The sequence below is a fragment of the Barbus barbus genome, assembly GCF_936440315.1.
Source record: "Barbus barbus genome assembly, chromosome: 41".
Classification (NCBI taxonomy): Eukaryota; Metazoa; Chordata; class Actinopteri; order Cypriniformes; family Cyprinidae; genus Barbus; species Barbus barbus.
The window spans coordinates 10974653-11001175 of NC_136719.1; the positions used below are offsets into that span (position 1 = coordinate 10974653).

Below are 26523 nucleotides of genomic sequence, written 5' to 3' on the forward strand. Positions count from 1 at the left end.
GCGCTGAGGAACATGACCAGAATTAGATCATGCTGATGTCTCTCTTCACTAAGTGAGCTGACTCAAGAACTTTTTTGTTCTTTCATCGTATTAGCTCATCTGTGGAGTGTACAGTAAGACCGTGCTGGCATATTGTACTTTATGCGTCCCTGGATGCCTGAGCCGATGTGGGTTGGGAATGTGTTTCAGTGGTTGAGATCCTGTTTCCACCCACATCTTCTCTCCTGAGTCAAGCTCTGCCCTCTTCGACGTTGTTGTGACAAGGAGTTCATTCACCTGTTTCTGTTTTTGACCATGATAATTTATGTTAACTACATTTAAAGCTTTATACAGTAAAGTGGATATTTAAAGTACGCAAAAGAGTACCAGTTTATTAAAGCTGATTTAAAGCTCCTGTAGATGCAGTCACGAGTCGCATGACCGCATTTTAATTTTCACTGCGAAACAAACATTTAATTCATTATGAGTTAGCTTAGTTTTTCAGGACCAAACAATAAGACCCACACATTGATGTCATAATCAAAAAGAATGCAAAATATCTTTCAGCTGAGTTTGGCTATTTATGGCCTAGTATACTCAGAGAGAGAGAGAGATGAAGGGGGTGGGGCATCATTCATGGTTCATGGGTAGAGTGGGCAAACGGATGAAGACAATCAATGAAGAGGGATGTTAGTTGGAGAGGTATACATTACAGAAGACATCTGCTTGGATTTACATTGTTTGGACCTATTTGAATGCAACAAAAACATTTGGTTTTGGAATGACTTTTTTGGAAAATGGGGCAATGATGACAGATTAATATTAGCATAATGAGGAAACAAACTGCAAGATTGATATAAAAGGTAACAATCTCCAGATGGTGCACTTGACAAATGTGATATTTGTGTAATATATCAATATTTGTATAATCTATCACATTTTATTTTAGCACTGTGAAATGACCTGCTGACACGGATAAGGAAGATTTGGTGAATCCTGGATACTCCAGTTCAGTTGGTAGTTTGTGTTCTAATTATACACATAGGCTATTGTTTTCACACAATTTACCAGGTAGAATGCATTAAGTAAATTATGCTATTTTACAAACACATGCATTGTGTATTTGAAGAGTTATTATATTATTATGTTTTTATTGTGTTAGCTAGCTGTATTTATTTTTATTTTATTTTTACTTAATCAAAATAACCCAACTGCAGATTGATTGAGATTAATTGGAATGCACAATGAAAAAACATGATTTTTGAAAATTTAGAGTTATCTGTTTTTGCAAATTAACTCTTTATTTGTATATCGTATTGAATTATTCATACAGAGCAGTTGAATAATCTCCTGTTTTTGGTCTTTTATCTTGTCCGTTTATATTTTAACGGCTGTTTCTTTAAACATATTAAAATAATCGCATATCAAACATGCACATATAATGTACAGTTCGGCGGGTTTTACATTTTAAAATGCAAAAATACATGCCTTTATGCTGGCTCTGGATGTAACACTTTCATGACGCAGTAGGATTACGCACAGGGTACGGAGGTGCGTAAATGCAAATAGCTCTATTGTGGGCAGCGAATCAAAGTCGCGGAAAGCGGAAGAGGGCGGGGACTTAAAATAATACAACCAGAGATTCATTTGCATATAGAACAGTTTGCTTTGTCTTATGGTTTACCATTACTTTTCGCAACTCATACAAAACAAAACAACGTATTAATAATTATGAAAACAGATTAGTTAGGAATGAACAAACAAGGAGATCCAAGACAAGCAATGAGTATTTTGTAGTTATCTTAGTTCTGGTGCTAGTATTTTCTCTGTTTTTTTAGGTCACAATAAGGCAGAGGCTATACACAGCAGAGATGAGAGCTCTGAAGTGTTGGATGATTCCTGCCATACTTACTATCCTACAGCAAACATGGATTTTAGCCATGGAAATTCCTCCTGATGGTGAGGAACTGCTATTTGGATCTTGTCCACTGCAGGCCTTGTTAATTTAACATTATATTTTTGTGTGTACTGTATAACCCCACAGTCAGGCAGCCTCCAATGATCTTTAAAGAGAGTCCTCAAGACTACATAGTAGATCCAGTTGACCCTATTATAGTGGAGTGTGAAGCAACAGGGAATCCACCTCCAGTGTAAGTATCCAACAAGCTCTTAGTGTCCACACATTGTAATATATAATTATACACATCGATTATTTATTGGACTAACTTGATTACTTGCCTTGCCTAAACCTTTTTTGGCCTTTGCTTCCCTGTGATTTGCCTTTGTTTGGTTGTGTAAAAAGTGCTAAAATATTGATTGATCGCAATGTAAAATGTATGCATTGACTGATAAATTACACTTATTGCACGTAGCTTCACATGGACACGTAATGGAGTGTACCTGAATGTGGCTCGAGATCCTCAGGTCAGCATGAGGTGGCGTTCTGGCACATTAGAAATTTTCTTCTGGGGTCGTCCTGATGACTATGAGGGTGTCTATCAGTGCACAGCGACTAATGAGTTTGGCTCTGCTCTGTCCAGTTACATCAATCTGCGTGTCTCCAGTAAGCCCTTACACAGCATGCAATTGTTAATACACAGCAATAGCATTTGGTAAATGGGGTTTTAAACATGTAATTTCTGTGATCAGAGGCCCGTACATGGTTGAAGGAGTATCTGGAGCCAGTCTCAGTGGTGGTTGGACTTCCTCTCATCCTTCCCTGCAATCCTCCTGTAGGTCCTCCAAAACCTGACACTTACTGGCTGAACAGCAGTAAGTCTCCAACTCAGATGTTTCTGATATGATAAAATGATCTAAAGTAGCTTTGGAAGCATCAGAGTCAGTGCTAAGTTGTAATAGGATGTACACTACCGCTTAAACGTGTGGGGTCAATATTTATTTTTTTAATTTTTTTTTTAAATTAAAGTTATGTTACAAAAGATTTCTATCTCACACAAATGCTGTTCTTTTGAACTTTCTTTTCCTCAAAGAATGATAAAAATGTTTTTCCATTTTTTTTCCACTTAATTATTAAGCATCACAACTGTTTTCAGTGATTATTGAAGAAAACTAAAATAATTATTTAAAAAAAAAAACATCTTACAGAGCCTACACTTTTAAATGGTATTGTATCTGTATAACAAGTCTTCTATTTGACAGTTATGATTGTTGAACCTTAAATAAGCCTTTATATATACTGGCTTTAGCTTGTATCCAATTTCATCTTTATTCCATAGCCATGGCACCAATCCGTCAGGACCGCCGAGTATCAAAGGCAGAGAATGGAGATCTGTACTTCTCCAGTATCGTAGCAGAAGATGCACTTACAAACTATGTCTGTGTCGCGCGCTTCCCTTTCACAAACACCATCCAGCAGAAACCGCCCCTCATTCTGCAGGTGCTTACAGGTCTGTGTGATGAATTATTTTCATTCTGCTTTAGGATTAAACTTTAAGCAAATTTGGTTTAATATTCCCCCGTGCCTATGTCTGTGTGTGTTCAGTTTGAGGAAGAGCCATGATTAAAACCATCTAACAGTCTAACGCCATGGTGAGTTAGGACTCTTACTTATGCTTCTTTATTGTAAACACTCAACACACTGATCCACTAACTAGTCACCTCTGCTTTGGCCAGGTTTGTAAAAGGTTTGAAGTTCTCTATCAAATTTGTGTTATTTTATGTCTATGTAGCTCGCATGGCAGCCCATACGGCACCCAAGTTTCTGAAACCCAAAGGAACCATAAGCACAGCCATTGCGATGCTGGGGGAAGAGCTTATTTTGGAGTGTTTTGCTGCTGGAGTGTGAGTTTTAAAATCATTTTGATGACTGTTTTCTGAGACCAGTTGAATGCAGTTGATTATTTGATTAGCTTGTTGTGAAACCTGTTTTTAACCATTAGTAACTCTGATTCTCTCTTTTTTCTTGTAGTCCAACTCCTTTCATCAAATGGACTAAAGATTGGGAGGAGATGTCCATGACAGGAAAGAAGTTGAAAAACTTTAATAAGACACTTAGAATAAAGAACGTTTCTATGGATGATGGAGGAGACTATATCTGCACCGCTTCAAACAGGATGGGCAGCCTGGACCACGTCATCACTGTCAGGGTCAAATGTAGAATACCTCATTACTTTATTACTATTGTTCATGACTGTCACTATGTGGATTCACCCAAAAATGTAAATTCTGTCATTATTTGTTCGTTCTTTTCTATAGAGCACAAATAGAGAATTTGATGAAAGTTTACGCTGTTCTTTTCCATACAATTCCGGTTAATGCTTCACAGTGACAAGACCACATCTGTCACTGAACAAAAATGCATTATAAAAGCACCATAATGACATTCCAAACAACTATATATTTTACGTATACGTTGTGTGAGGAACAGACCAACATTTTTGTCTTTATTCACTAAAAATCTTAGAATTTAAAAATCTAATTTTACATCACTTCACCTTATCACATAAGGTTTGACATTTAAAACATCATCTAACATAAGTGACGTTACACCCGGTTCCATATTCATAGTACTGTTCAAAAATTTGAGGCCTGTATAATTAAAAATGTTTTTAAAGGAAGTCTCTAATGCTTAGTAAGGCTGCATTTGTTTGACCAAAAACAGTAATATTGTGAAATATTATTGCAATTTTAAATAACTTTATATTTGGGTATATCTTTTTTTTTTTTTACTTTATTCTTGTGATGGTAAAGCTGAATTTTCAGGAGTCATTACTCCAGTCTTCAATGTCACATGATCCTTCAGAAATCATTATAATATGCTGATTTGGTGCTCAAAATACACAAATCTCTACTGAAACATAAGCATTATGGAACAATATGAAGATGAATAAATAATGACTAAATTGTATTTTAAGTATTACTTAATGAATGACAAAATCAAGATTGTTATCTATTCTCAATTCTCTTTCATCTGCAGCGGTTCCTTTCTGGGTGGAGAAGCCTGAGAGTCTGGTTTTGTCTCGTGATGACAGTGGTAGTATAGTGTGTAGATCTGATGGAATTCCTCGACCCCAGATACAGTGGCTGGTTAATGGAGAGCCAATCAGTGGTGAGAAAAAAAAACAGCTTACAACCAGGTACTCTGCTAAGCTTTTTAATGCTCATTTTTTCTGTTCACTTTAGATGCTCCTAGGAGTCCAGGCAGACAGGTTTCAGGAGACACTTTGACGTTCAGGGCTGTGGTTCCAGACAGCGCTGCTGTGTTCCAGTGCAATGCTTCAAACCAGTACGGCTATATCATGGCAAACGCTTTCTTGGCTGTAATGGGTAAGAGCTAGAAGAGGCTGGATTAAAAATTGTAGAATTTACAGGCACCATAAGGTTTAATGAGTAATTGCAACTTTACTGTGTTGTTGGCAGATATGAGACCTCGCCTGTTAGGTCCCAGAGATGAACTCATTAAAACAACTGAAGGCAATCATACTCATTTAGACTGCCCATATTTTGGGTCTCCGGAACCTGACCTACGTTGGTAAATATATTGTCTTAATATAATTTTAAATTGCTACAAATATGATGTGATGGTGTGAATAAACTAAACAAGGAGTGCATAAAAAAGTGCATAAAAAATTTCAAAGGTGTACATAACAAAGTTTCCAATCAATTTGTGTATAGGTCAAAAGGAGGACTAGGTACCTTAGAGGGAAGTCGTCATATGATTCTTCCAAATGGTACACTGGAAATCATAAATACAAAGCTACAAGATCAGGGAAGCTATGTGTGTGTTGCAAGCAACGTCATTGGACGAGATGAGAAGGAGGTCCAACTAGAGGTCAAAGGTCAGTATCTAGATGAGTTTCTTCTTTGAAATTCCTACTTAACATACCTATATTTAATTTGCACCTGTGTCCATTTAAAACATTTTAAAAATTAGCCGAGAAGAAAAATACTAACTTTTTCCTTTATAGATTCTTGATTCTCCATTTTACTTGTAAATGGTTTATGTGTCATCATAACCCAAGTTGTCCATGTTTTTTTTATTTTATAGAGCCCATTAAAATCGTCCGTGCCCCACACAATACTGTAGTCATAAGAGGAAGTCTGGCTCGCTTTGACTGTAAGATTAAATTTGACCCGACTCTGGATGTCTCCGTCACTTGGCTTAAGGACAAGAAGTTCTTGATCTTAGGAAGGAGGTAATCACAACACATTGTTACATCTGGCCACAAGCACAAGTGTCATTAATTATTCTAGTGGTTTACTGCAGTAAAAGATACTGTATTTGACTACTCTGTGTCTTACAGGATGACCAAGGATGAGGATTCTCTGAGCATTGCTGATGTGTACAGAAGAGATGAAGGCGTCTACACCTGCAGGGTTAAAAGTGAACTGGAGGAGGTCACTGCCTCAGCCAAACTCACTGTGATGGGTACCAGCAGCTATACCGTCTCTATACATGTATACAGTATAAACATGAGCATATTATTCATGTATACTTTTGCTTTTAGATCGTCCAGACCCGCCCAGTGACCTAGAGATATCAGACCCATCAGAGAGGAGCGTTAGACTCACCTGGGTACCAGGACTGAGCAACCACAGTCCTATTAAAGGTACACAAATACACACATCCACACAAACGTAGATGCAAACACAATTTTTAAACAATCTAGCCTCACAATGACATAATTCTGAATTAATTCTCTTTTAGAGTACCTGGTTCAATATACCGAAGATCTCCTTGCAGACTATTGGTTGCTGCCAAGCGGCTGGAAGAACCTGTCCAGCTACCCAGGGAACCTAAACTCTGTCATTTTACAGCTGACACCGTTTGTAGAGTACAGATTCCGAGTCATCGCTGTAAACGGTATAGGTCCCAGTAAACCCAGCTGGCCATCTGAATACTACCAGACAGGAGGAGCTGGTTGGTCCTCATTCTATTCTATTCTCATTCAAAATTTGGGGGTAGATATGTTTTTTTTTTTTGTCAAATACAACTACAGACAATGTCCATTCAGACCAAGGACAACAACTATATTGATAACAATAAAGATTTTATAACAGTTTTTATAGTAGCAAAGTCCACACCACAACTATAACGATTGCAGCACAGAGGAGCAATATTGTTGGAATCATTTTTAGAATGATGAATGAGAAAAACATTAACAGCCAATCAGAATCCACCTGATTTTAAAGCGCTTGGACATTTAAAGAGGCAGACAACAAAACTGCAGCATATGCTTATAATAAACAAAATGTTATCATATGTTGGCATGGACACTTATCAATATGGTTATCGTTCTTGTTGTGAACAGGCCATTATTGTGAAATATTATTACATTTTAGAATAGCTGTTTTCTTTGTTTTATATAATGTAAAATGTAATTTATTCCTGTGATGCAAAGCTGAATTTTTAGCATCATTATTCTAGTCTTCAGTGTCACTTTAATCTTTAAAAATTATTGTAATATGTGACCCTGGACCACAAAACCAGTCATAAGTGCTGATAAAATGTAAAAACTGTAACTTGAATGCAATGTAAGTCGCTTTGGATAAAAGCGTCTGCTAAATGCATAAATGTAAATGTAAATAAGTGTCAATTTTTCTAAATTGAGATTTATACATCACCTGAAGGCTGAATAAATAAGCTTTCCATTGATGTATGGTTTGTTATGATAGGACAATATGTGGGATACAACTAGATACACCCGAGATACAACTATTTGAAAATCTGGAATCTGAGGGTGCAAAAAAAATACATCTTTGCTGAATAACTGTATCAATTTCTTTTGAATCGTATCTTTGAAAACTTTGAATCGTATATTATATTATATATTGAATTGTGTCTTTAGTGCCTGATGCCATCCCAAGAAACATCCAAGGAATGGGAAGTGGAGTGTTCAGAAATAACATGGAGATCAGCTGGGAGGTGATGTACTGTTGATTGATGGATGTCAGTTATTGTAATCAGAGATGCTGACTGTGATGTAATCTCATGCATATGATTTATATTAACTATGATGTTTTTGTTGTGTCTAAAGCCACTGGAGTACAGAGAATGGAATGGGCCGAAACTGGGCTACATGGTTTGGTGGAGACGAAGGGATTCAAGGGAGGAGTGGAAGAACTACACAACATACTGGTGGTGTAGCTACATCATCTATGATACTGACACCTTCACACCCTATGAGATTAAAGTTCAGGCCGTCAACTTCTTCGGCTATGGCCCAGAATCCCCTGTTGTGATTGGCTACTCTGGGGAGGACCGTAAGTTCATATCAATTTTATTATCCCTGAAGTTCTGTTCAACATACATTAGAAAAAGAGATTTAAGTCAGTGTTTCACTCATATTGGGTTCTCTAAAAGGTCCTGTTGCCGCTCCATCTGACCTGGGAGTGTCAGACATCGAGAGCTCAACGCTGACAGTCCATTGGGAACCAGTGTCACGAGCTGACATCATGGGTGAAATAAAGGAGTACAAAGTATGGCTTCTTAGATGCACAGGTCAGCTCATTCACATGCAGTAAATGATATGGGCTGCTGATGGAGCTGTGGTTGGTTTCTCAGGTTTATTACTGGAGAGAGAGCAGTCGCCTGCCCTGGCACACTGTGAGCAGGAGGATTAAGACCAAGAGTTTTAAAGCTAATGGACCTCGTCTGTCTGGGACCCTGACCGGTCTTGTCCCATATAGTAACTACAGGATGTATATTGTAGTGGCCAATAATCGCTATGAGGGTCCGCCCAGCAACACCATTGAGTTTCAGACACCTGAAGGAGGTATTAAACTGCTCACTTAACATTATAACACATCAAACAAACTAGACTTCTTACATTCCATCTTCCTTTCCACTCTAGTGCCCTCAATTCCCAGATCGTTCAGAATCATGCACCGGCACTATGACACCATTTACCTGGACTGGGAAGAACCTGCAGAACCCAATGGCATTCTGACCGGATATATTCTCAAATATCAGACATGTAAGTGCATGTACATCACTTCTCATGACTTTTTTAAAAGTATTAGAGGCACAAATTCTGTTTTGTTTTGTTCTTTTTGTCTGACACCCAAATTTGTTAGTTTTAGAAAGAAATCTATTAAGCTCACCAAGGCTGAATTTATTTGATCAAAAATAGTCAAATAGTAATACTGTGAAATCTTATTACAATTTAAAAATGTTTTCTATTTTAATGTACAGTATCTCACAGAAGTGAGTACACCCCTCACATTTTTGAAAATATTTTATTAAAAGTGAGTACACCCCTACGGGCCCAATTTGTACATTTTCACGTAGGGGTGTACTCACTTTTGTGGCCAGCGGTTTAGACATTAATGGCTGTGTGTTGAGTTATTTTGAGGGGACAGCAGATTTACACTGTTATACAAGCTGTACACTCACTACTTTACATTGTAGCAAAGTGTCATTTCTTCAGTGTTGTCACATGAAAAGATATTATAAAATATTTTCAAAAATGTGAGGGGTGTACTCACCTCTGTGAGATACTGTATTTAAAAAAGTAATTTATTCCTGTGATGGAAAATCTGAATTTGCAGCATCATTGCTCCAGTCTTCAGTGTCACATCATCCTTCAGAAATTATTCTAATATGCTGATTTGATGCTCAAAAAATATTTATTATTATTATCAATGCTGAAAACAGTTGTGCTGCTCAATATTTTTAATATATAAATCGTGTTACCTTTTTTTTCAGGATTTTTTTTTTTTTGATGAATAGAAAAGAACAGCATTTATTTAAAATGGAAATCTTTTGTAGCTTTATAAATGTCTTTATTGCTCAATAATTTAATGCATTCTTGCTAAATAAAATATTAATTTATTTTAAAAAAATGACTGACTATAAGCTTTTGAATGATAGTATGTGTAAATTATATAAACTATTCTCATGACATGTAATTATCTCTTGAACTAATATTTAGCTCACTGCAGTATAAAATAAAAAATAATCATTAACTGATTTTCATGATCAAAAATGCACACAAACCTTGCATGTCTTTCCCCCCCAAGTACCATTACTTAAAATTAAAAATTTTCTGCAGCATTTAATTTTATTTTATTTTGTTGTTTGTTTATTACTAGAAAATGACTAAATGACCACACAAATCAGGTATCTAGCCTTACAAGACTGTGATCATAATTTCTCTGTATAGTGAACGTCACTCTGGGCGACAGAATCCAGGTTGAATACATTCCTCCGAACATCACCTACTTCTCCCTGCGGCGATTTGACCGTTACACGCGATACAAGTTCTCCCTGGCAGCACAAACAGAGGTTGGAGTCGGGGAGGCGTTCACAGAGGAATCACCCCATTTTACAACTGAGGGTAAGGTGTCTTCGTTTACATTCATATGGTCATTGTTCTGTAAACATGATTCCTAACATGTCTGCATGATTGGCTGTGTGCATGAACAGAACATACCCGGGATCAAGTGGACATTGTGACGCAGGGTTGGTTCATTGGCTTAATGTGTGCAGTCGCTCTCCTCGTTCTTATCATGCTCATAGTCTTTTTCATCAAGAGGAGCCGAGGAGGAAAGTACCCAGGTGCGATGAAAATTACTTGAGACAAGTTACATTATTGTGCATTATATATATGTGGCAATAATTTTCTTTGTTTGTTTTTTTATAAGTGCGGGACAAGAGGGACTTTGCACTGGAGTCATTGGATGATAGAGAGAATGGAACGTTTGGTTACAGGTGACTGTTTGATTTTCAAAATGTTCAAAGTTTTCTTAAGTTTATTTACGACAGATACATTTGATTTTCAGTGATGCACTTACATAAAAACAGCATGTGAGGATGAAAAATTAATCAATCCTATCATTGACATCATATAACATAATCGCATTAGCACAGGTTGATTTGGTTCCCACTGAATCACACATTTCTCACTGTGTTTATTCCTCCTTTATTTTTGTTTTATGCCTTTTGCGATTGGACCACTGAAGGTCGCTTGAGAGGTATGATACGTGTCATTTTTAACAGTTGACTTTTTTGGTTATTTAATTAAATGGCTTTATATTTTTACTACAGTACTTTAATACACTACAAGTATTCCAGTCTGTGTGTTTTTTTAAACCATTTTTACACTACTGTTCAATGGTTTGGGAAATTAATACTTTTAATCAGCAGATGCATTAAATATTTCAAAAGGAAAAAGTAATTTGAAAAATAATTGCTGCTGTTTTGAACTTTCTGCTCATCAAAGAATGGATCACAGTTTCCACAAAAATATTATACAGTAAAAATTGATAAACGTGAACTTGAATGTTTCTTGAGCAGCAAACCAGCATAAGAGAATGATTTCTGAAGGATCATGTGACACTGAAGACTGGAGTAATGATGCTGAAAATTCAGCTTTGAAATCACAGGAATAGATTAATTTTTGAAATATATTCAAATAGAAAGCAATTATTTTTAATTTGAATAATATTTTACAATATTATTGTTTTAAAATGCAGCCTTCGTTAGCATGAAAAACTTTCAAAAGCATTAAAAAATCTTACTAACCATAAACCTTTGAACGGTAGTGTGTTTTTTTCTTTTATTTATTGACTACTGTTGTCACATTTTATGTTTTGTTGGTAATGTTTATTTTTGCTGCTTCACATTATATTAATTTTGACTTCTATATCAGGATAACACGAGTGTCCACAATGCCCTATACCAGACGGTATGTATCTCTTTAAGCTTTGTAATGTGCGTCGTTTGCAATAATGAAGATGATCTTCCCTGTAAAATTAGTCTCAAATGAATAATTTCCCCCTCAGTGAGGAAGAAAGTCGACAGGGACGCAGTCAAGGTGCGATCGAGCACATTGGCAGGAGAACGAACAGTGACGACAGCCTCATGGAGTACGGTGAGGGTGAAGAGATTGAGTTTAACGAGGATGGCTCCTTCATCGGCGAGTACACAGGCGTCAGTAAGAGGAACATGGACAGGAGCCCGTACCATGACAGCTCTGAGCCCACGTCTCCTGTGGCCATCTACTCTTTTGCCTAGAGCTCATGATGGGATGCCCACAGTGTCCCGCTGAACCAACTTTACACAGACCTCAAAACACCCAACACAAGATTATGATCCATTTAGGCTGAGTAATGAGTAGTGTAGAGGTGTGATTTAAAGGTAAACCGGTGTTTCTGGTGATTTACAGTACAAGTACCAATCAGTGTTTTTCAAATCCACAAATCATGTGAGAGGAAGCCAAGCAAAGATGCCTTGATGTGTTTATCATGTTGATAAGAAGACAGAAAAGAAACGGCTGATGGAAGCTTGAATCGCTGAACAAACTCATGTTCATTTTATAAAATAACTTTCAGGATCATTCCACACAGATTTACTTACACAGACATATGAAGAGATGTTGAGCATCAAGAACACCACAGTGCTTTGTTGTTTAACCTCACTGATAGTTGCTACTAATTCATGTGTATTTTATTTTTCTATAGCACCATTTTTACTTGTATTTTTGGGTATTTGCTGTACTGTAGGTCACATTAATGGACTACAAACCATTTACTCTTACACAGAATACAATCTAACCCTTCGCTGTTTATTATAGTATGATGTACATGATATTTTTTGTATATATATATTTTTTTGAGTCTGTAAAGTGTAATGCTTCAGTTATTAAAATGCATCAAGAGAATTATTGTCTTCGTCAGCTGAAGTAAAGGTCATAACAGTTCACAGCGACCAGGGTCCATCAAGCTCCAAAAAGAGCAAAAACACAATATAAAAGCACCATAGAAGTGTTCTTCTGTGAGAATCATTCACTGTATCTTCCAACTCTTCTAAAGTCATATTGCAGATTTGTGTGAGGAACAGATCAAAATATATAATCTTGTCTTCCTCTGAAGCTCACATCTGTCCCACAAATGTTTTTTGAACTACATGAGAATAAATAAACAATAACAGTGTTTTCATATTTGTGTGAACTGTTACTTTAGGGGCCCATGCCAATATTCTCCATTCGAGGGCAGAATGAACTGACCAGATCCTCAACACGACCTCTAGCACAAATATGGACATGCTTACACACATAACCTGTATTCAAACATTGAGAAAGAACAGTATATTATGTTTTCTTTTGATCACGAAACAGAAAGACATTTCTGACAGTGCAGATGATGTAAATTTACAGTAAGGGCATACAAGATCAGAGATTTAGCTCATGTTTGAGTCACATTACTGTGCTAAACAAACATTGCGTGATTGGCTTGTGATAATACAGCATTCTGTGCAATCATAGAAGGAAGTTAACAAATCAGGGAAGTAAAAAAATTACCACACACTGTTTAATGACAGATTATTTATATGTATTGACTTGTTCCTTTTTCCTCTGTGCAAGAAGCAGCTTCATTTGACCATGGGAGACCAAAAAGTCTTGTGTTATAGAGACGTACAGGATAGATGAGGGGTAATATCTAGGTTAAGCACATAATACATTCAAATTTAAGGTTACAGTTTTAATGTTTAGTATTGTTATTTGGAGTCATTTGGAAGTTTCACCTCCATTGCAAATAAAAGCAGCAGTGATTATCCATCCCGTCAGTTCATTGGGTTGTAAACATAAAAATAATCATGCAGAACAAGTGTTAAGACTAACTTGACATTATCTTTGACATTTACTTTGTTCATGTGGTTCTCATATCAGAGGTCTGTAAATCACCGGTTGTGACCCTGCTCAACAATACAACAATATGGACAGGGGTACAACCCGAATTCCAGAAATGTTGGGATGTTTTATTTGAATAAAATGAAAACTAAAAGACTTTAAAATCATATGAGCCAATATTTTATTCACAATAGAACATAAAGAACATAACAAATGTTTAAACAGAGAAATTTGACACTTTTATCCACTAAATGAGCTCATTTCAGATTTGATGCCTGTTACAGGTCTCAAAAAAGTGATTTGAAATTCTTTTAGTTTTCATTTTACTGAAATTTAAAAAACGTCCCAACATTTCCGTAATTCGGCTTGTAGGTTGCCTTGCACATTTGATTTGGTAGTGCATGCCAATATCTGTTTTATCAGTTTATTACAAGGGCCTACAAGTTGTGTGCCAGCAGCATAACATGCAAGACTAATAACTCATATTTTCTGTGTTTTGCTTCTTTCAGTACATTGTAAGAAATATATTGCAGAAAAATGGAAAAGGTGCTGGTAACTTTCTGCGGGGGACGTTATCCGTTAAATTTACAGACATTACACCCTAAAACCCAACACATTGCAATGTCAATCAGAATACGGGTACAACACCTGCAACACATTCATATCCATATTCATATTAATATTTATACGATTAATCATAATTCATATTAACAGTACATTGTAGTCTGTTTTAAGGACGTTTGCATGATATAAATAATATAAAAATAATTGTATTCTAAAAATGTTCTATAAATGAATAGTAAGTTTTTTCTTGATACCACAGATGGCACACAGGTACAGGTATAGATTTTATTAGAAACCTGATGTTTAGAATTTACACTAATATAGTATATATTTAAATTTACATTTTGCATATGTTTAGCTTTTATGTCCAAAGGCAACAGTGGCAAGGAACCAAAACTACATCTGTGACAGAATGGAGAGAAAAAAACCTTAGGAGAAACCAGACTCAGTCGGGGCCAGTTTTCCTCTGGCCAGACAAAACCAAAACAGATTTCATTTCAGGCTGCAGCACAAGTGAGTTCTTGTGGTCTGTGCCGATGGCCATCAAGGTGACAAGGTCTTTGCAGGATATCTGTTGAAATGTGGCTTTCAAAGGAAAGATTGATATCAAATAGCACACCACACAGAAAAATCAAGGTACAGGAATGTACCTAAAAGAGAACAAATGCTTTGTCTCTCCAGATGTACCCTAGCAGGATACAGAAATATACCTCTGAACATTGATGCATTTTTGTACTTTCTTGTTTGTACCTCTAAAAGAACATTTATGCAACCCTAGTGATAGAAATGTACCTTATGTCCTCGTATGGTTTAAAATTACATCCTGATATTTTTTGTTTTAATTCCTTCCATATTTAAAGACAAAACTGTAAGCATCATGCACAATAAACAGTTCATTAATCAATTATTAGTGCTAAGCACAAAGGCAGTGCATGTTTAACAAGTGATTATAAAAAAATAACAATTCTAGTAGTAAGAGTATAAAATTAATAGAGCAACCATCAAGTGTTAGACAGGTTATAGGTTATTACATGCTGAGGTTTTTGGTCCAATAATTAACACTCACCTTTTTTTTCAGAATTTAGCAGTAAATTACTAGTCATGCAGTTTTTTTTTATGTATTCCGTTGGTTTGGAAATTGGCATGTTTCGTTCGGCCAAAAAGAAATATAGAGTATCATCAGCATAACAGAGAAAGTGATGTGAACTTGACTATTGAAATGAGCTTATAACATACAAATGGAATGATGACACTTTTCAGATCCTTGAAGCATGAAGATCAGGTGATCAGACCTGATGAGCAACGTAATGTTACTGAGTCAAAGATTTGTAATAGGAATTAATGGTGCATTCTGCCTGAAAGTTGTGTTTCATAGAGAAAAATCTTCCTTTCTTTTATGAATTTTCCCTCTACTCTAGCTAGCCTCCTTTTCTAGATTTCTAATAAACCTGGCAATGCACATTCATTGTCTCTATGACAATGTTTATGTTCCTCTAGTTGCTTTGGATAAAATGTAAATCTAAGGATATTTTAGTTTTTTTTTATTAACATAGATTCTTTGCAGTAGGTGTAGTTTTGGATCAGTGTAACTTAATATGTTTTGAGAGGAAATGACTGTTCAAATTAGACATTTGATTCACTGAACTAAGTTACTGAAGTTTAATGGAACAAACCACTCATACAATCACAATGTACAAAACCTTAAAACTGTTATGGTGCAATAGTCCACCTCCTAAAAATGAATTGTGTGATAAAATCCAGGGCAGATGACAGGGAACAGCTATTTTAGGGAAATGAAAGTCGTCTTGTTTTTGGTTAATCATTGTTATTATGCAAGGAGTTCTGTGTGTTGGGGGTTATTTAAACAGTATCTTCTGTCTTTCATACAGCAGTAGCAGACAGTTTCTTGACTGATACGACCATCGCATTATGATGACAAAATTAATTTCTCTAGCTGGTAAGTTATTGTTGATCTTACAGAATGAATTTATAAGAGCTTTATGCCTTGGAGTGAATTATATGATAACATTTCTTTTTATCTTTTTTCAGGCTTTTCCTTGGCATTGTGTCACTTTGGTAATTTTCTTTTAATTTGTTGTTTCAGTCCTAAATACTACATTATATTCAAAAATCACCATTCTGCAAACGGCTTTTCTTACGTAGGGTCATGAAAATAATAAAACTAATAAAAATTGCTATGAATAATATTTATTGTATCTAATATTTATTGTTATTAATAATTGTATATTATATTCCTATGTTATTATAAATTAATGTGTTTATTTATTTCAGGGTGGGCCTCCCAACTGGCATGCTACTTCACAAACTGGGCTCAGTATAGACCTGATGTTGGCAAGTACATGCCAGAAAATGTGGATCCACATCTGTGCACTCATTTAATTTATGCTTTTTCCATTATTAGTAAGACAAATGAGTTGATCACTTTTGAATGGAATGATGAAACTCTCTACAAATCTTTCAATGGACTAAAGGAAAAGTATGTGCTATCTGATGTTTTGTTTGTGAATGCATTTAATCAAAATGAATTAAGCAGACATTACAGAGACATTTCAGCGAATAATGATACAAATATTTGACTTGACAGAAATCCCAGCTTGAAAACTCTCTTGGCTGTCGGAGGATGGAACTTTGGCACAGAACAGTAAGAATCCTGCTCAAATCACTGAATTTTGAAGGATGTGTGTTAAACATAACTGTTTATTTGATCTTCATGGAACTTCTTGTCAGGTTTACTAAAATGGTGTCCACATCAGCAAACAGGCAGACGTTTATTCAGTCCTCCATCAGATTTCTGAGGAAACATAGCTTTGATGGTCTGGATCTGGACTGGGAGTATCCAGGTTCCCGTGGAAGTCCTCCAGAAGACAAGCAAAGGTTCACTCTGCTCTGTAAGGTACTGTAGTATTTACTGATTTATTACACAATACAGTAGTTTTTCAAATCTAATATGCTGTTTACATGATGAGATGATAACATGGTTGAATGCTTAAGTAAAAAACAATAAATATGAGTATGTATGTACACAAGTCGACTGGTGAAAAAGCTTAGTTATAAGTTATAAAATGCAAAAGTTATAAGACCTCCACAAGTTTGTTTTAAACCTCAAGGGTGCTGAGCATCTTGAGCTTCAGTGAAAGAAAAACATCTGTAGAAAGAGCCATGATCAATGCAACACATTTAATAAATTGATTAGGACCTAGAAATAGTGCAAAATATGAAAGACGTCTCATTCATTTTACCTAATAACATTTATTTATGTAACATTTTTCAAAATCCAAAAACTTTCTGTTTGTTTCCAGGTTTATATTAGATTTTGGATCCCAGGTTCAAAATAGTTTTTTGATATTTCCATTATAATTTACTTTGACTATAACAGGAGCTCTTGGACGCTTTTGAGGCAGAGAGTGCTGCCACTGGACGCCCCAGACTCATGCTTTCTGCTGCAGTGGCTGCTGGGAAAGGAACCATTGATGCTGGTTATGAAATTGCAGAAATCGCTAAGTATGTCTTCTGAAGAGTTTTTAAATCAATGAATATGAATCAAATGAATATATAGTCTGGTCAAGACCCACACAGTCAGCCTCATTATTTGCTTGAAGGTCTTGAGTCTGAATTGATGACTCTCTGAACTTGTGTCGTCTGGTAATGCAGGTATTTGGACTTCATTAATGTGATGACCTATGACTTCCACGGCTCATGGGAAAGTGTCACTGGCCACAACAGTCCTCTGTACCGTGGCTCTGGAGACACAGAAGACAACATGTACTACAATACTGTAAGAAGGCCTTATATCTGTATTCTTAACTTCATGTATAACATATAAATAAGTGTAAATGATACTGTGAGTCATGGCAAATAACAAGAAGTTAGAAACATTAAACAGGAAATAAGTGATTGGTCATGACAATGCAGGATTCTGCAATGAGATACTGGAGAGATCAGGGCGCTCCTGTGGAGAAGCTGAGGATGGGTTTTGCAACATATGGAAGAACATTTCGCCTGTCATCTGGAGCCAGTGGACCTGGAGCTCCAGCTAATGGTGCTGGATCAGCTGGAAAATACACCAAAGAGGCTGGATTATGGTCCTATTATGAGGTCTTACCTTCAACCTGAACACATGCACTTACATTACAGCTTGTTTGTTGATTGTGCAAAATAAAATCAGAAGAGTTATGAACCCATATTCTCCCATCAGGTCTGTACTTTTCTTCAAGGAACCTCTGTGAAATGGATTGATGATCAGAAAGTTCCTTATGCAACAAAAGGGCATGAATGGGTGGGATTCGACAACAAGGAAAGCTTTGAGACTAAGGTAAATATGTCACAAAGGTTTGGAAAATAGATAAACTGTAATGCAGCTCTCATGCTCAAAATCTGTTCTGCTTCAGGTAAACTACCTAAAGGAGAACAGGTTTGGAGGAGCTTTCATCTGGGCTCTGGATCTTGATGACTTTACAGGACAGTTCTGTGAGCAGGGCAAATACCCTCTCATTGGACATCTCAGTACACTTCTCAATACAGGTACATCTCATATCTTAATCAAGCCCATTTTTACCACAGAAGAAAAAAATCATGCTTTGGTAAATCATAATTATGACATGAAAAGTCTATAAAAAACTATAATTATGAGAAGAATTTGAAATGATGAGAAACTGAAATTCACAATTATGATCTCATAATTACTTGGTATCCCATAATTTCAACTGCTTATCTCATTATTATAAGTTTGTACAGTATCTCATACTGTATTCTGTCCTATTATGTCATAATTATGGTTTTTATGGTTTACCAATGCATGATTTATTTCTAATGATGCAAAAATGAGCTACCCTACATATCTGATAAATCTAATAATTGTCCCGACAGCTCCCTCAGAGTTCTGTGTTGCCAAAACGGACAGGTAACGTAAACCCAGATGACCCGACGACCTTCATTCAGTGTTCTGATGGCAATCCCTATAAAATGCATTGTCCTGTTGGGACAGTCTTCAATCCCGACTGCTTGTGCTGTGACTGGCCTAAGAATTGACCTCATGTCACTGTTCCACTCCTGCAAGGGAACTTTGGCAGTTTTTTCAATACTGTTTGGTGTCAGTAAAGACGTAATAATTTCACACTTTACCTTTACATTTTCGGTTGTTTTTTGTTGTTGTTTTTTATTTAACAGACAGCGTTTTGTTGCGTCTTAAAAAGGAAGCACAGTCTAACTTGCCTGATTAAAACTAACCTGATAAGCACTAATTTTCCAATGCACTAATTTTTACATTTAAAGTGGAACTGCTTTGGTAACCTTGACATTATTAATTTTTAAACATACTTTTGGGTATTTTTATTACGATGCTAGAATATTTATAAAAAAAACAAAGCAGTGAACACACACACACCGTGAACACACACCCGGAGCAGTGGGCAGCCATTTATGCTGCGGCGCCCGGGGAGCAGTTGGGGGTTCAGTGCCTTGCTCAAGGGCACCTCAGTCGTGGTATTGAGGGTGGAGAGAGCGCTGGACATTCACTATGAATGAGCCTGATGCTGTCCCTCAGAGTTTTGTGGAGGCAAACCGGACAGCGCAGCGCAGGGTGTGTGTGGAGGCTGCGTCGTGAGGCTTCTATTCTCAACCCAACAAGCTTTATTAGTTGTTTTGATTAATATTTTGTTGATGGATTTCTTTGTAGTGTTATTGTGTTAACACTCTTGTGGTGACTGAGACCTACGACAAGAAATCTGGTTTGGTTTGGAAGTTATCTGTTTGTATTTTCTTTTGTTATTGTTTGTTACTTATGAAGTTTATTGTTAATTTATGGGGAATGTGTTAGTAGAGAGGTGAGTGCTATTTTCTTTATACCTTGCTTTTCTCCTGTTTATGCTAGTTAGGGAGTTAGTGTATTGCTATTGTATTTTTGTTTCTTTTTCTTTGTTTTAGCTTAGTTAGTTTCTCCCTAAATGTTAAGAGGGTTTATGTTTATGGTGACCTTGTCCCCTCTTGAAATTTTGACATCCACGTCTTTAAAATAAAATAACTTGTTTCTTGTTTGCATTTGTTAAAGCACCGGGGTTGGGAATTGAACCTTGCTGCCTCCACACGTCACCTTTTTTATTGTTACTTGTTCCTTTAACCCTAGACTAACTGGGAACGTAACACTGGCCTAATAATTAATCAGTGTTCCACTTCTGCAAAGAAAATGTGTGGGATTTTGCCAGTATTTTTTTACAGTTTGAGGCAAGTAGTGGCAAAAAATAATTCACTTTTAAGTATTCTGTTAATTTCTTCAAATTTAACAGACACTAAATGATTTAATACTTTCTTAAAATAATATGCTACATTTTGTTGTCTTAAGAACGGAGCGCATCTAATTTGTCTGAATAAAACTAATTAAGCCTTAATTGTCTGCATTTTTTTACATTTAAAGTGGGACTGCATTGGTGAAATTTCTGAATAAACATTTTTTATTAGAAAAAGTATTTATTAGAAATTAAGAACACCATCTATGTTTCTATTAAAACAATTTATTAATTTAAACTTGAAATGAAAAATTAATGTAACATTCTTGAAATTTCAAAATGATTAATGCAAAACATTTATAGTAATTGTCAGTCTCCACACAGTCCGTTTCAGTGCCAAAATTACTAAGGATTCAAAGAAACATTTAAAGAACCAATAACAATAGCTTTGTGTTGAGCTCCAGCTTTGTGACGCAAGTGATATGCAGAGGTAAATGTTTATAGAGCCAGAAATAATCAGTCATAATAAATCACTTCAGTCTAACGCTAATCTGTTGGCCCATAATTAATTTATTGTCCCTTAATAAAATCTGAATCAATGAAAACACTATAAAGGTTAGATACAGATAATAGAGCTCAGGCTTTTTAAGATGAATCTCTCAGAAAGTTAATTCAAAACACCAAAGCAGCACATCTGACAAAGTCAGAAATATTAACTAGTTCAATCATGTCCTCTGCACCCACTCACACTTTCAAACACAAGTGACACTCAAAATTATTGAAAATTTATTATCATCATCCCATTTTGTCTGATTTATTCACATAGCTAGCTTTTTATTTTTCCGTGTACAGTTTCGATGAAGCTTAGTTGAAGTGTAGTTGTGTTCAGCAATGCTTCCGTGTGTTTTTGATTATGGTCAGGATTGCTTATGTTTACTCTGTCATTCAGCCAACAAACTTACAGTAATTTGGTAGTAATACAAATTTTTGGTACAGTAATAAAACCATTACTCAGAGATCAGGGTGATAATACATTTTAAATAGAAATATCATATTACATACACTTTAAATATGTATGTAATATGACATTATGATTGTATACGTACTGTATATCTTAAATCACTTTGGATAAAAGCATCTGCCATATGCATGAATGGATGACCATGTCCTGCTGTCAACACCTGACTAACAACAGATTACTTTGCTTTTCAGCTCTGCTTGGTATCAAATGCAAGAAAGAACCATTATGACTGAATTGTTTCACAATATTCACATTTTCAATTCATATCTGCTAAAACAAAGCTCCCTGAGCTTAGTTTCTAAAACTTCAGTGACTTGAGATCAGTGTAAGTAACATCCCACTGTTTACAGCTCATGCTGGCTACTGTGAGGTGGCGGCAACTTCCTGACGTCATTATTCTGGATGAGCTGGAAGTAGAACAGTACAATCTCTTCATAGTTCTTAATGGAGATTCTCTCGTTCACACCGTGAAATCTAAAGGAGGAACATGAATGTTTAGTAATATAAAAACAGGTAACACTTTATTTTACATTATTTTGACATTTCTAGGACAGTATTACAAAGAGCCTGTGTCCTACCTCTGAGGATCACCTGGTTTGAACCATGACGGAGCAAAGCGATATATATCTTGCGTGATATCCTTGTAGTGACGACTGTCAGTGTTGCCAACACAGATGCCTGTGAGAAGAAATCAGATCAGTTAGAAGAGTCTCTTCACAAGTCAATGATGTATGTAAGAGGCGCTTCAGCAGAAATGCATCACTTGTCTTACCAGGAGCCACCGTAAGCTGAGGAAACATGCTCTGCACTGTTTTCTTTATGATCTGGAAGCCAAACGCCTGCTCATCATAGGAGCTGATGGGCAGCGGGTCGAATCCATTGACCAGCTCTACCTTCACACGCTCATCTGATACAGTTGACTCGACCAACTCCAGAACCTAAAAGAAGACATTGGATCAAACTATGAAATAGTTCAGACAGAAATACTTTTGATTCCAACCACTGTAAATAGCATTTCATTTAAAGGGATAGCCCACCCAAAAATTTTAATTCTGTCATCATTTACTCACTACCCATCTTTTTAAATGAGAGTGATTCATGAGAAGCTGGTTGATGTGAAGAAGGTGTGAAGAGCAGAAGTTAATAGATGAGCTATCAGAGTTATATGCTGGACTGAATGAGTCATTGCTGTGGCAAACACATGACCTCTCACCTCCTGTAGTGTTTGGGCTGAGTGGATACGGAAATTAACAAAAGCTTCAGCATAAGAGGGGATTACGTTAATCTGTCGGAAAAAGAGAAATAATCAGATATACATACATGCTACTTTGTGAACTACAACAAAAAAGAGGTGCCCACCTTAACACCCGAGTTAAACATAGTGACGGCAGTTGTGGTCCTCACAAAAGCATTTGTGGCAGGTTTCCTCTCCAACACCCTGCATATGAAAGGGATTTTCCTGGGATTTACATGCTTACATGTTGCAATTAATTAATTAATAAAGGAAATAATAATAACAATAATAATATTACATACACACACACACACACATACATACATACATACATATATATATATATATATATATATTTTTTTTTTTTTTTTAATAAATTTGTTTAAGTAATTAATTTCTGTCATGGCAAAGCTAAATTATCAGCAGTCATTACTCCAGTCGTAATACAGTTTTTCAGGATTCAATGATGAATAAAAAGATAAAAAAGAAGAGCATTTATATAAGATACAAATATTTTGTAACATTATGAAACATCTTTACTGTCACTTTTGAGCATCTTTACTGTCCTTGCTGAAGTAAATTATTAATTTCTTTCACAAATCAATACTATGAATTATTATCATATGGGTACAAGGCAGACTCAGGGCTTTAAAGCCTGATTTGTGTAACAAGCTTTTCATAAAAAAGTACAGAATGGGATGTGATGACAGTCATATAGAGAGGAAAAAAGTCCATAACCATTATTAAATTTTCTTTGGAGGTCCAAAAAGTTTTAAAAGAAAGGAAAAATCCTGTATAAAATATACTTTGATATGACATTAGTTACTGCATTAAGGTAACCAATATGAGCTACCTGCTGAGTAGCGGAGAGAAGAGCCACAGATTAGACATGATGAATCTGAGAGGCAAACCAAACTACAAAAGAAAATAAGAGAAATGGTTTTCACATATAAAGACTACAGGTCAGGATTTCATAAAATGTGGCCTGTAAAATCCTCAGCTTGGAGCATTTTACCTTATGGGCCAGGTGTTCAAACGTGTCACGCTCAGGACCATAACCAAACAGGCTGGGCATTGGATTTTCCTCCAATCTGGGAAAAAAATATTAAAAAGACAGCATTAAGTATCTTCATTTAAATACATTTAGCTTAGTCTAATGAATACATCTTTAAGTTTCTCCAATTGTTTAAAAGGTGTGTAAGGGGTTTCTGCTTGCCTTTTGACAGCTGAAGCCAAGATGCCAATACCGCTCTCTCTGGGAGGCATGGATGAATGTCCAGGAGTGCTGCTGACACTCAGCTTTACTGTGGCCTGACCTTTCTCACTGATACCTATTCTACAAAACCCACACACAGGGCAAATATTACACACTAATTCAATAACTAATTGACTCTACTAGTAGAAAAGCTCAAAATAACAGTCTCACAGAGCAGCAGGTCCATCCAGGCCACTTATGACACCATCCAACACTGCCAGGCCTTCATCTAAAACATACTGGAGCTTCACTCCACGACTCTTCAGGAGCTTCACGATATTGACTGCCCCATGTAAACCATTCACCTGACAAAACCATGTACAGAAGTGCATATGAACAAGTATAATCTAAATGACAGCTAGTCAATTCACTTGAGACTGACCTCCTCATCGTGACCCAAGCCAATGTAGAAGCTTCTCCGAGGAGTGTAACCTCGTTCCAGCAGGTATTCCAGCGCCTGAAGGATCCCCTTCAAAACACACATCATTACAGTGAGCATCAGGCTGGACTGAACAGATGTGAAAAACGATGCAGTGCTGATTCACTGTACCATCACAGACTGTTTATTGTCGATGGTTCCCCGTCCATAAATGAAGCCATTGAGCTCTTGAGCAGAGAAAGGAGGAGCATCCCACCCATCCGCCTCATTGGCCGGCACTACATCAATGTGTGCCAGCAACATGTACGGCTCCAGATCAGGATCGCGTCCTGGTACTGTGAACAGGTGGCTGTAGTTTCCCACCATCTCATGTTGGACCAGACTGGATGAGAAGATCTTTGGGAAGACTGAGAAAGAAAAGATTCTTAAATAACATTCAATACAATATTTCATTATTATTAAAGGACATGTAGCTGCTTTACATAAATACAGTAAATTGTTTACGCTTAAAATTTATAAACGATGTTGAAGGAAGTGCTTTACCTTTAGAAAATACATTTTATTTTATATATGCATGTTTGTGGTTTTTGTTATCCTGTTACCAAATTTGTAAAAGTTTAAAGCCTTGTAGTACAGATTACATTGTTTTCAAGCAATAAACACGGAACATAAAAATTTAATTGTTTTAATTATATAATGCATAATTATTAAACATATGTAATATATTTACTGTATATGAAACGATTACATATTAATGATATCCTAGAGATTAAAAAAGTACTAATGAAAAATACACCAGAACGCAGATTCAGCCTAAATTATACTTGTCAAATGCTGTCCAATATAAAATGACTGAACAATTTGAGAAAACGTAATATGTTTTTTCATGCTGCAGAAAAGGTCCACTATGTCACTTGCTTTTTTTTTTTTTTTGTAGTGGGGGAGATCAAGTGGTAACAGGATTGAACTCAAAATGTAGGACACAGCTAATTATGTTTTTGGTAATTAAAATGAGTTCATAATTAAAATATTGTCGTCTTAACTGAGTAGACAACCTAATGGGGCAACAGTTTGAGTTTTGAGTTTGCTGCTGTTGTGTAAGGCATGGTGTCTCACCCTTCCTCAGCAGCCCGTCAAACTCACGCAGCGCGCTCGTGTTCGCTTTTGTCTCAGTATATGACACAGTGGGAATCTGAATGGCCGCTATGAAAGAGACGAAAACAAGACAATCACAACATTTGTCTATATCTACAGCAGCAATGCATGCATGTTGAAAGCACATCCTTTATCTCCGTCTTCCTGATCCATCTATTCACGTCTCGTGATAAGCTGCATGTCCATAAACTGATTTCATTGTTTGTTACCTTTGAAATTTGCCAGCAGGTTCTTTCTCTGTGGTGGACTTAAATGAAGAGAAATGGCTGTTGTATTTTCCCATTTTCCCAGCTGAAGCCCCGCGTCCGCATCAAATGTAAACGTCCTAACTGTGGCAACAAGGAACAAAACTGTAATCGAAAATATGAGACTAAACAGCAGCACTTTGAGAAACTTAAATAATTTCCACTGAGCGCTATGGCCTGTCATGTTTCAGGAAGTGCAAAAATACAGTCATTTCATGGCCAGAGTTCATGTTTATTTAATACCTCACCGATAACGCAGTAACGCCCTCTGCTGCTGCGGATTAGAATCGCATGTAAAATATTATTTTTGTAATATTTACTTTATTCAAGTATTTATAAATATTTTGAATTACGTATTTTTTGCGTTTCTTTATAATTTTCATTGAAGTTTTAGTAATTTTGTTGTATGCTACGTTATATATATATATATATATATATATATATATATATATATGTAAGTCATGGCCAAAAATATCGGCACCCATGGTAAATATGATCAAAGAAGGCTGTGAAAATTAATCTGCATTGTTAATCCTTTTGATCTTTTATTTAACAAATTCACAAAAATATAATCTTTCATTGGATAAGAATTTAAAATGGGGGGGGATATCATTATGAAATAAATGTTTTTCTCTAATACACATTGGCCACAATTAACGGCACCCTTTTATTCAATACTTTTTGAAACCTCTATTTGCCAGTTTAATAGCTCTAAATTTTCTCCTATAATGCCTGATGAGGTTAGAGAACACCTGACAAGAGATCAGAGACCATTCCTTCATCCAGAATCACTCCAGATCCTTCAGATTCCCAGCTCCACGTTGGTGCTTCTTCTCTTCAGTTCACCTCACTCATGT

At 36.2% G+C, this 26523-nt stretch overlaps 3 protein-coding genes across 3 annotated transcripts; 2 read left to right on the forward strand and 1 right to left on the reverse strand.

Annotated features, from left to right (window-relative positions):
* Nucleotides 1–666: 666 nt before the first annotated feature.
* LOC306860505 (neurofascin-like) lies at nt 667–12878 on the forward strand (the record flags this gene model as incomplete). Its single annotated transcript, XM_079402238.1, has 26 exons — nt 667–681; nt 1818–1938; nt 2024–2129; nt 2352–2542; nt 2629–2751; nt 3216–3386; nt 3669–3780; nt 3908–4092; nt 4916–5047; nt 5122–5265; nt 5359–5470; nt 5614–5777; nt 5987–6134; nt 6243–6367; nt 6447–6548; nt 6647–6859; nt 7788–7864; nt 7977–8202; nt 8303–8418; nt 8504–8714; nt 8793–8915; nt 10104–10277; nt 10367–10498; nt 10585–10651; nt 11592–11627; nt 11725–12878. The coding sequence occupies 26 exons, from the start codon at nt 667–669 to the stop codon at nt 11954–11956; spliced, it is 3558 nt and encodes a 1185-aa protein (XP_079258364.1). The 3' UTR covers nt 11957–12878.
* Nucleotides 12879–16001: 3123 nt separating this feature from the next.
* On the forward strand, nt 16002–20537 carry LOC306860235 (acidic mammalian chitinase-like). The gene is made up of 11 exons (XM_079401828.1): nt 16002–16092; nt 16185–16211; nt 16428–16632; nt 16741–16797; nt 16884–17049; nt 17533–17657; nt 17808–17931; nt 18069–18251; nt 18352–18468; nt 18545–18677; nt 19023–20537. Exons 1-11 carry the CDS (start codon nt 16065–16067, stop codon nt 19058–19060), a joined length of 1203 nt encoding a protein of 400 aa, XP_079257954.1. The 5' UTR covers nt 16002–16064; the 3' UTR covers nt 19061–20537.
* Nucleotides 20538–21140: 603 nt separating this feature from the next.
* LOC306860641 (N-fatty-acyl-amino acid synthase/hydrolase PM20D1.2) lies at nt 21141–25926 on the reverse strand. Its single transcript, XM_079402443.1, has 13 exons — nt 25631–25926; nt 25383–25469; nt 24438–24673; nt 24270–24356; nt 24059–24192; nt 23849–23968; nt 23648–23723; nt 23486–23547; nt 22758–22836; nt 22612–22683; nt 22171–22336; nt 21977–22076; nt 21141–21872 (listed from the first exon to the last, which is right to left on the reverse strand). Exons 1-13 carry the CDS (start codon nt 25848–25850, stop codon nt 21743–21745), a joined length of 1569 nt encoding a protein of 522 aa, XP_079258569.1. The 5' UTR covers nt 25851–25926; the 3' UTR covers nt 21141–21742.
* Nucleotides 25927–26523: the final 597 nt, after the last annotated feature.

Excerpts from the sequence above, each read along its gene's own strand:
- LOC306860235 (XM_079401828.1), top strand. The coding sequence starts at position 16,065 with ATGATGACAAAATTAATTTCTCTAGCTG. Across the intron at positions 16,212-16,427 it reads CTTGGCATTGTGTCACTTTG|GGTGGGCCTCCCAACTGGCA; the intron begins GTAATTTTCTTT and ends TATTTATTTCAG. Across the intron at positions 17,658-17,807 it reads GAAATTGCAGAAATCGCTAA|GTATTTGGACTTCATTAATG; the intron begins GTATGTCTTCTG and ends CTGGTAATGCAG.
- LOC306860641 (XM_079402443.1), bottom strand. The coding sequence starts at position 25,850 with ATGACAGGCCATAGCGCTCAGTGGAAATTATTTAAGTTTCTCAAAGTG. Across the intron at positions 24,357-24,437 it reads ACAATAAACAGTCTGTGATG|GGGATCCTTCAGGCGCTGGA; the intron begins GTACAGTGAATC and ends TGTGTTTTGAAG. Across the intron at positions 23,969-24,058 it reads CTGGATGGACCTGCTGCTCT|AATAGGTATCAGTGAGAAAG; the intron begins GTGAGACTGTTA and ends TGGGTTTTGTAG.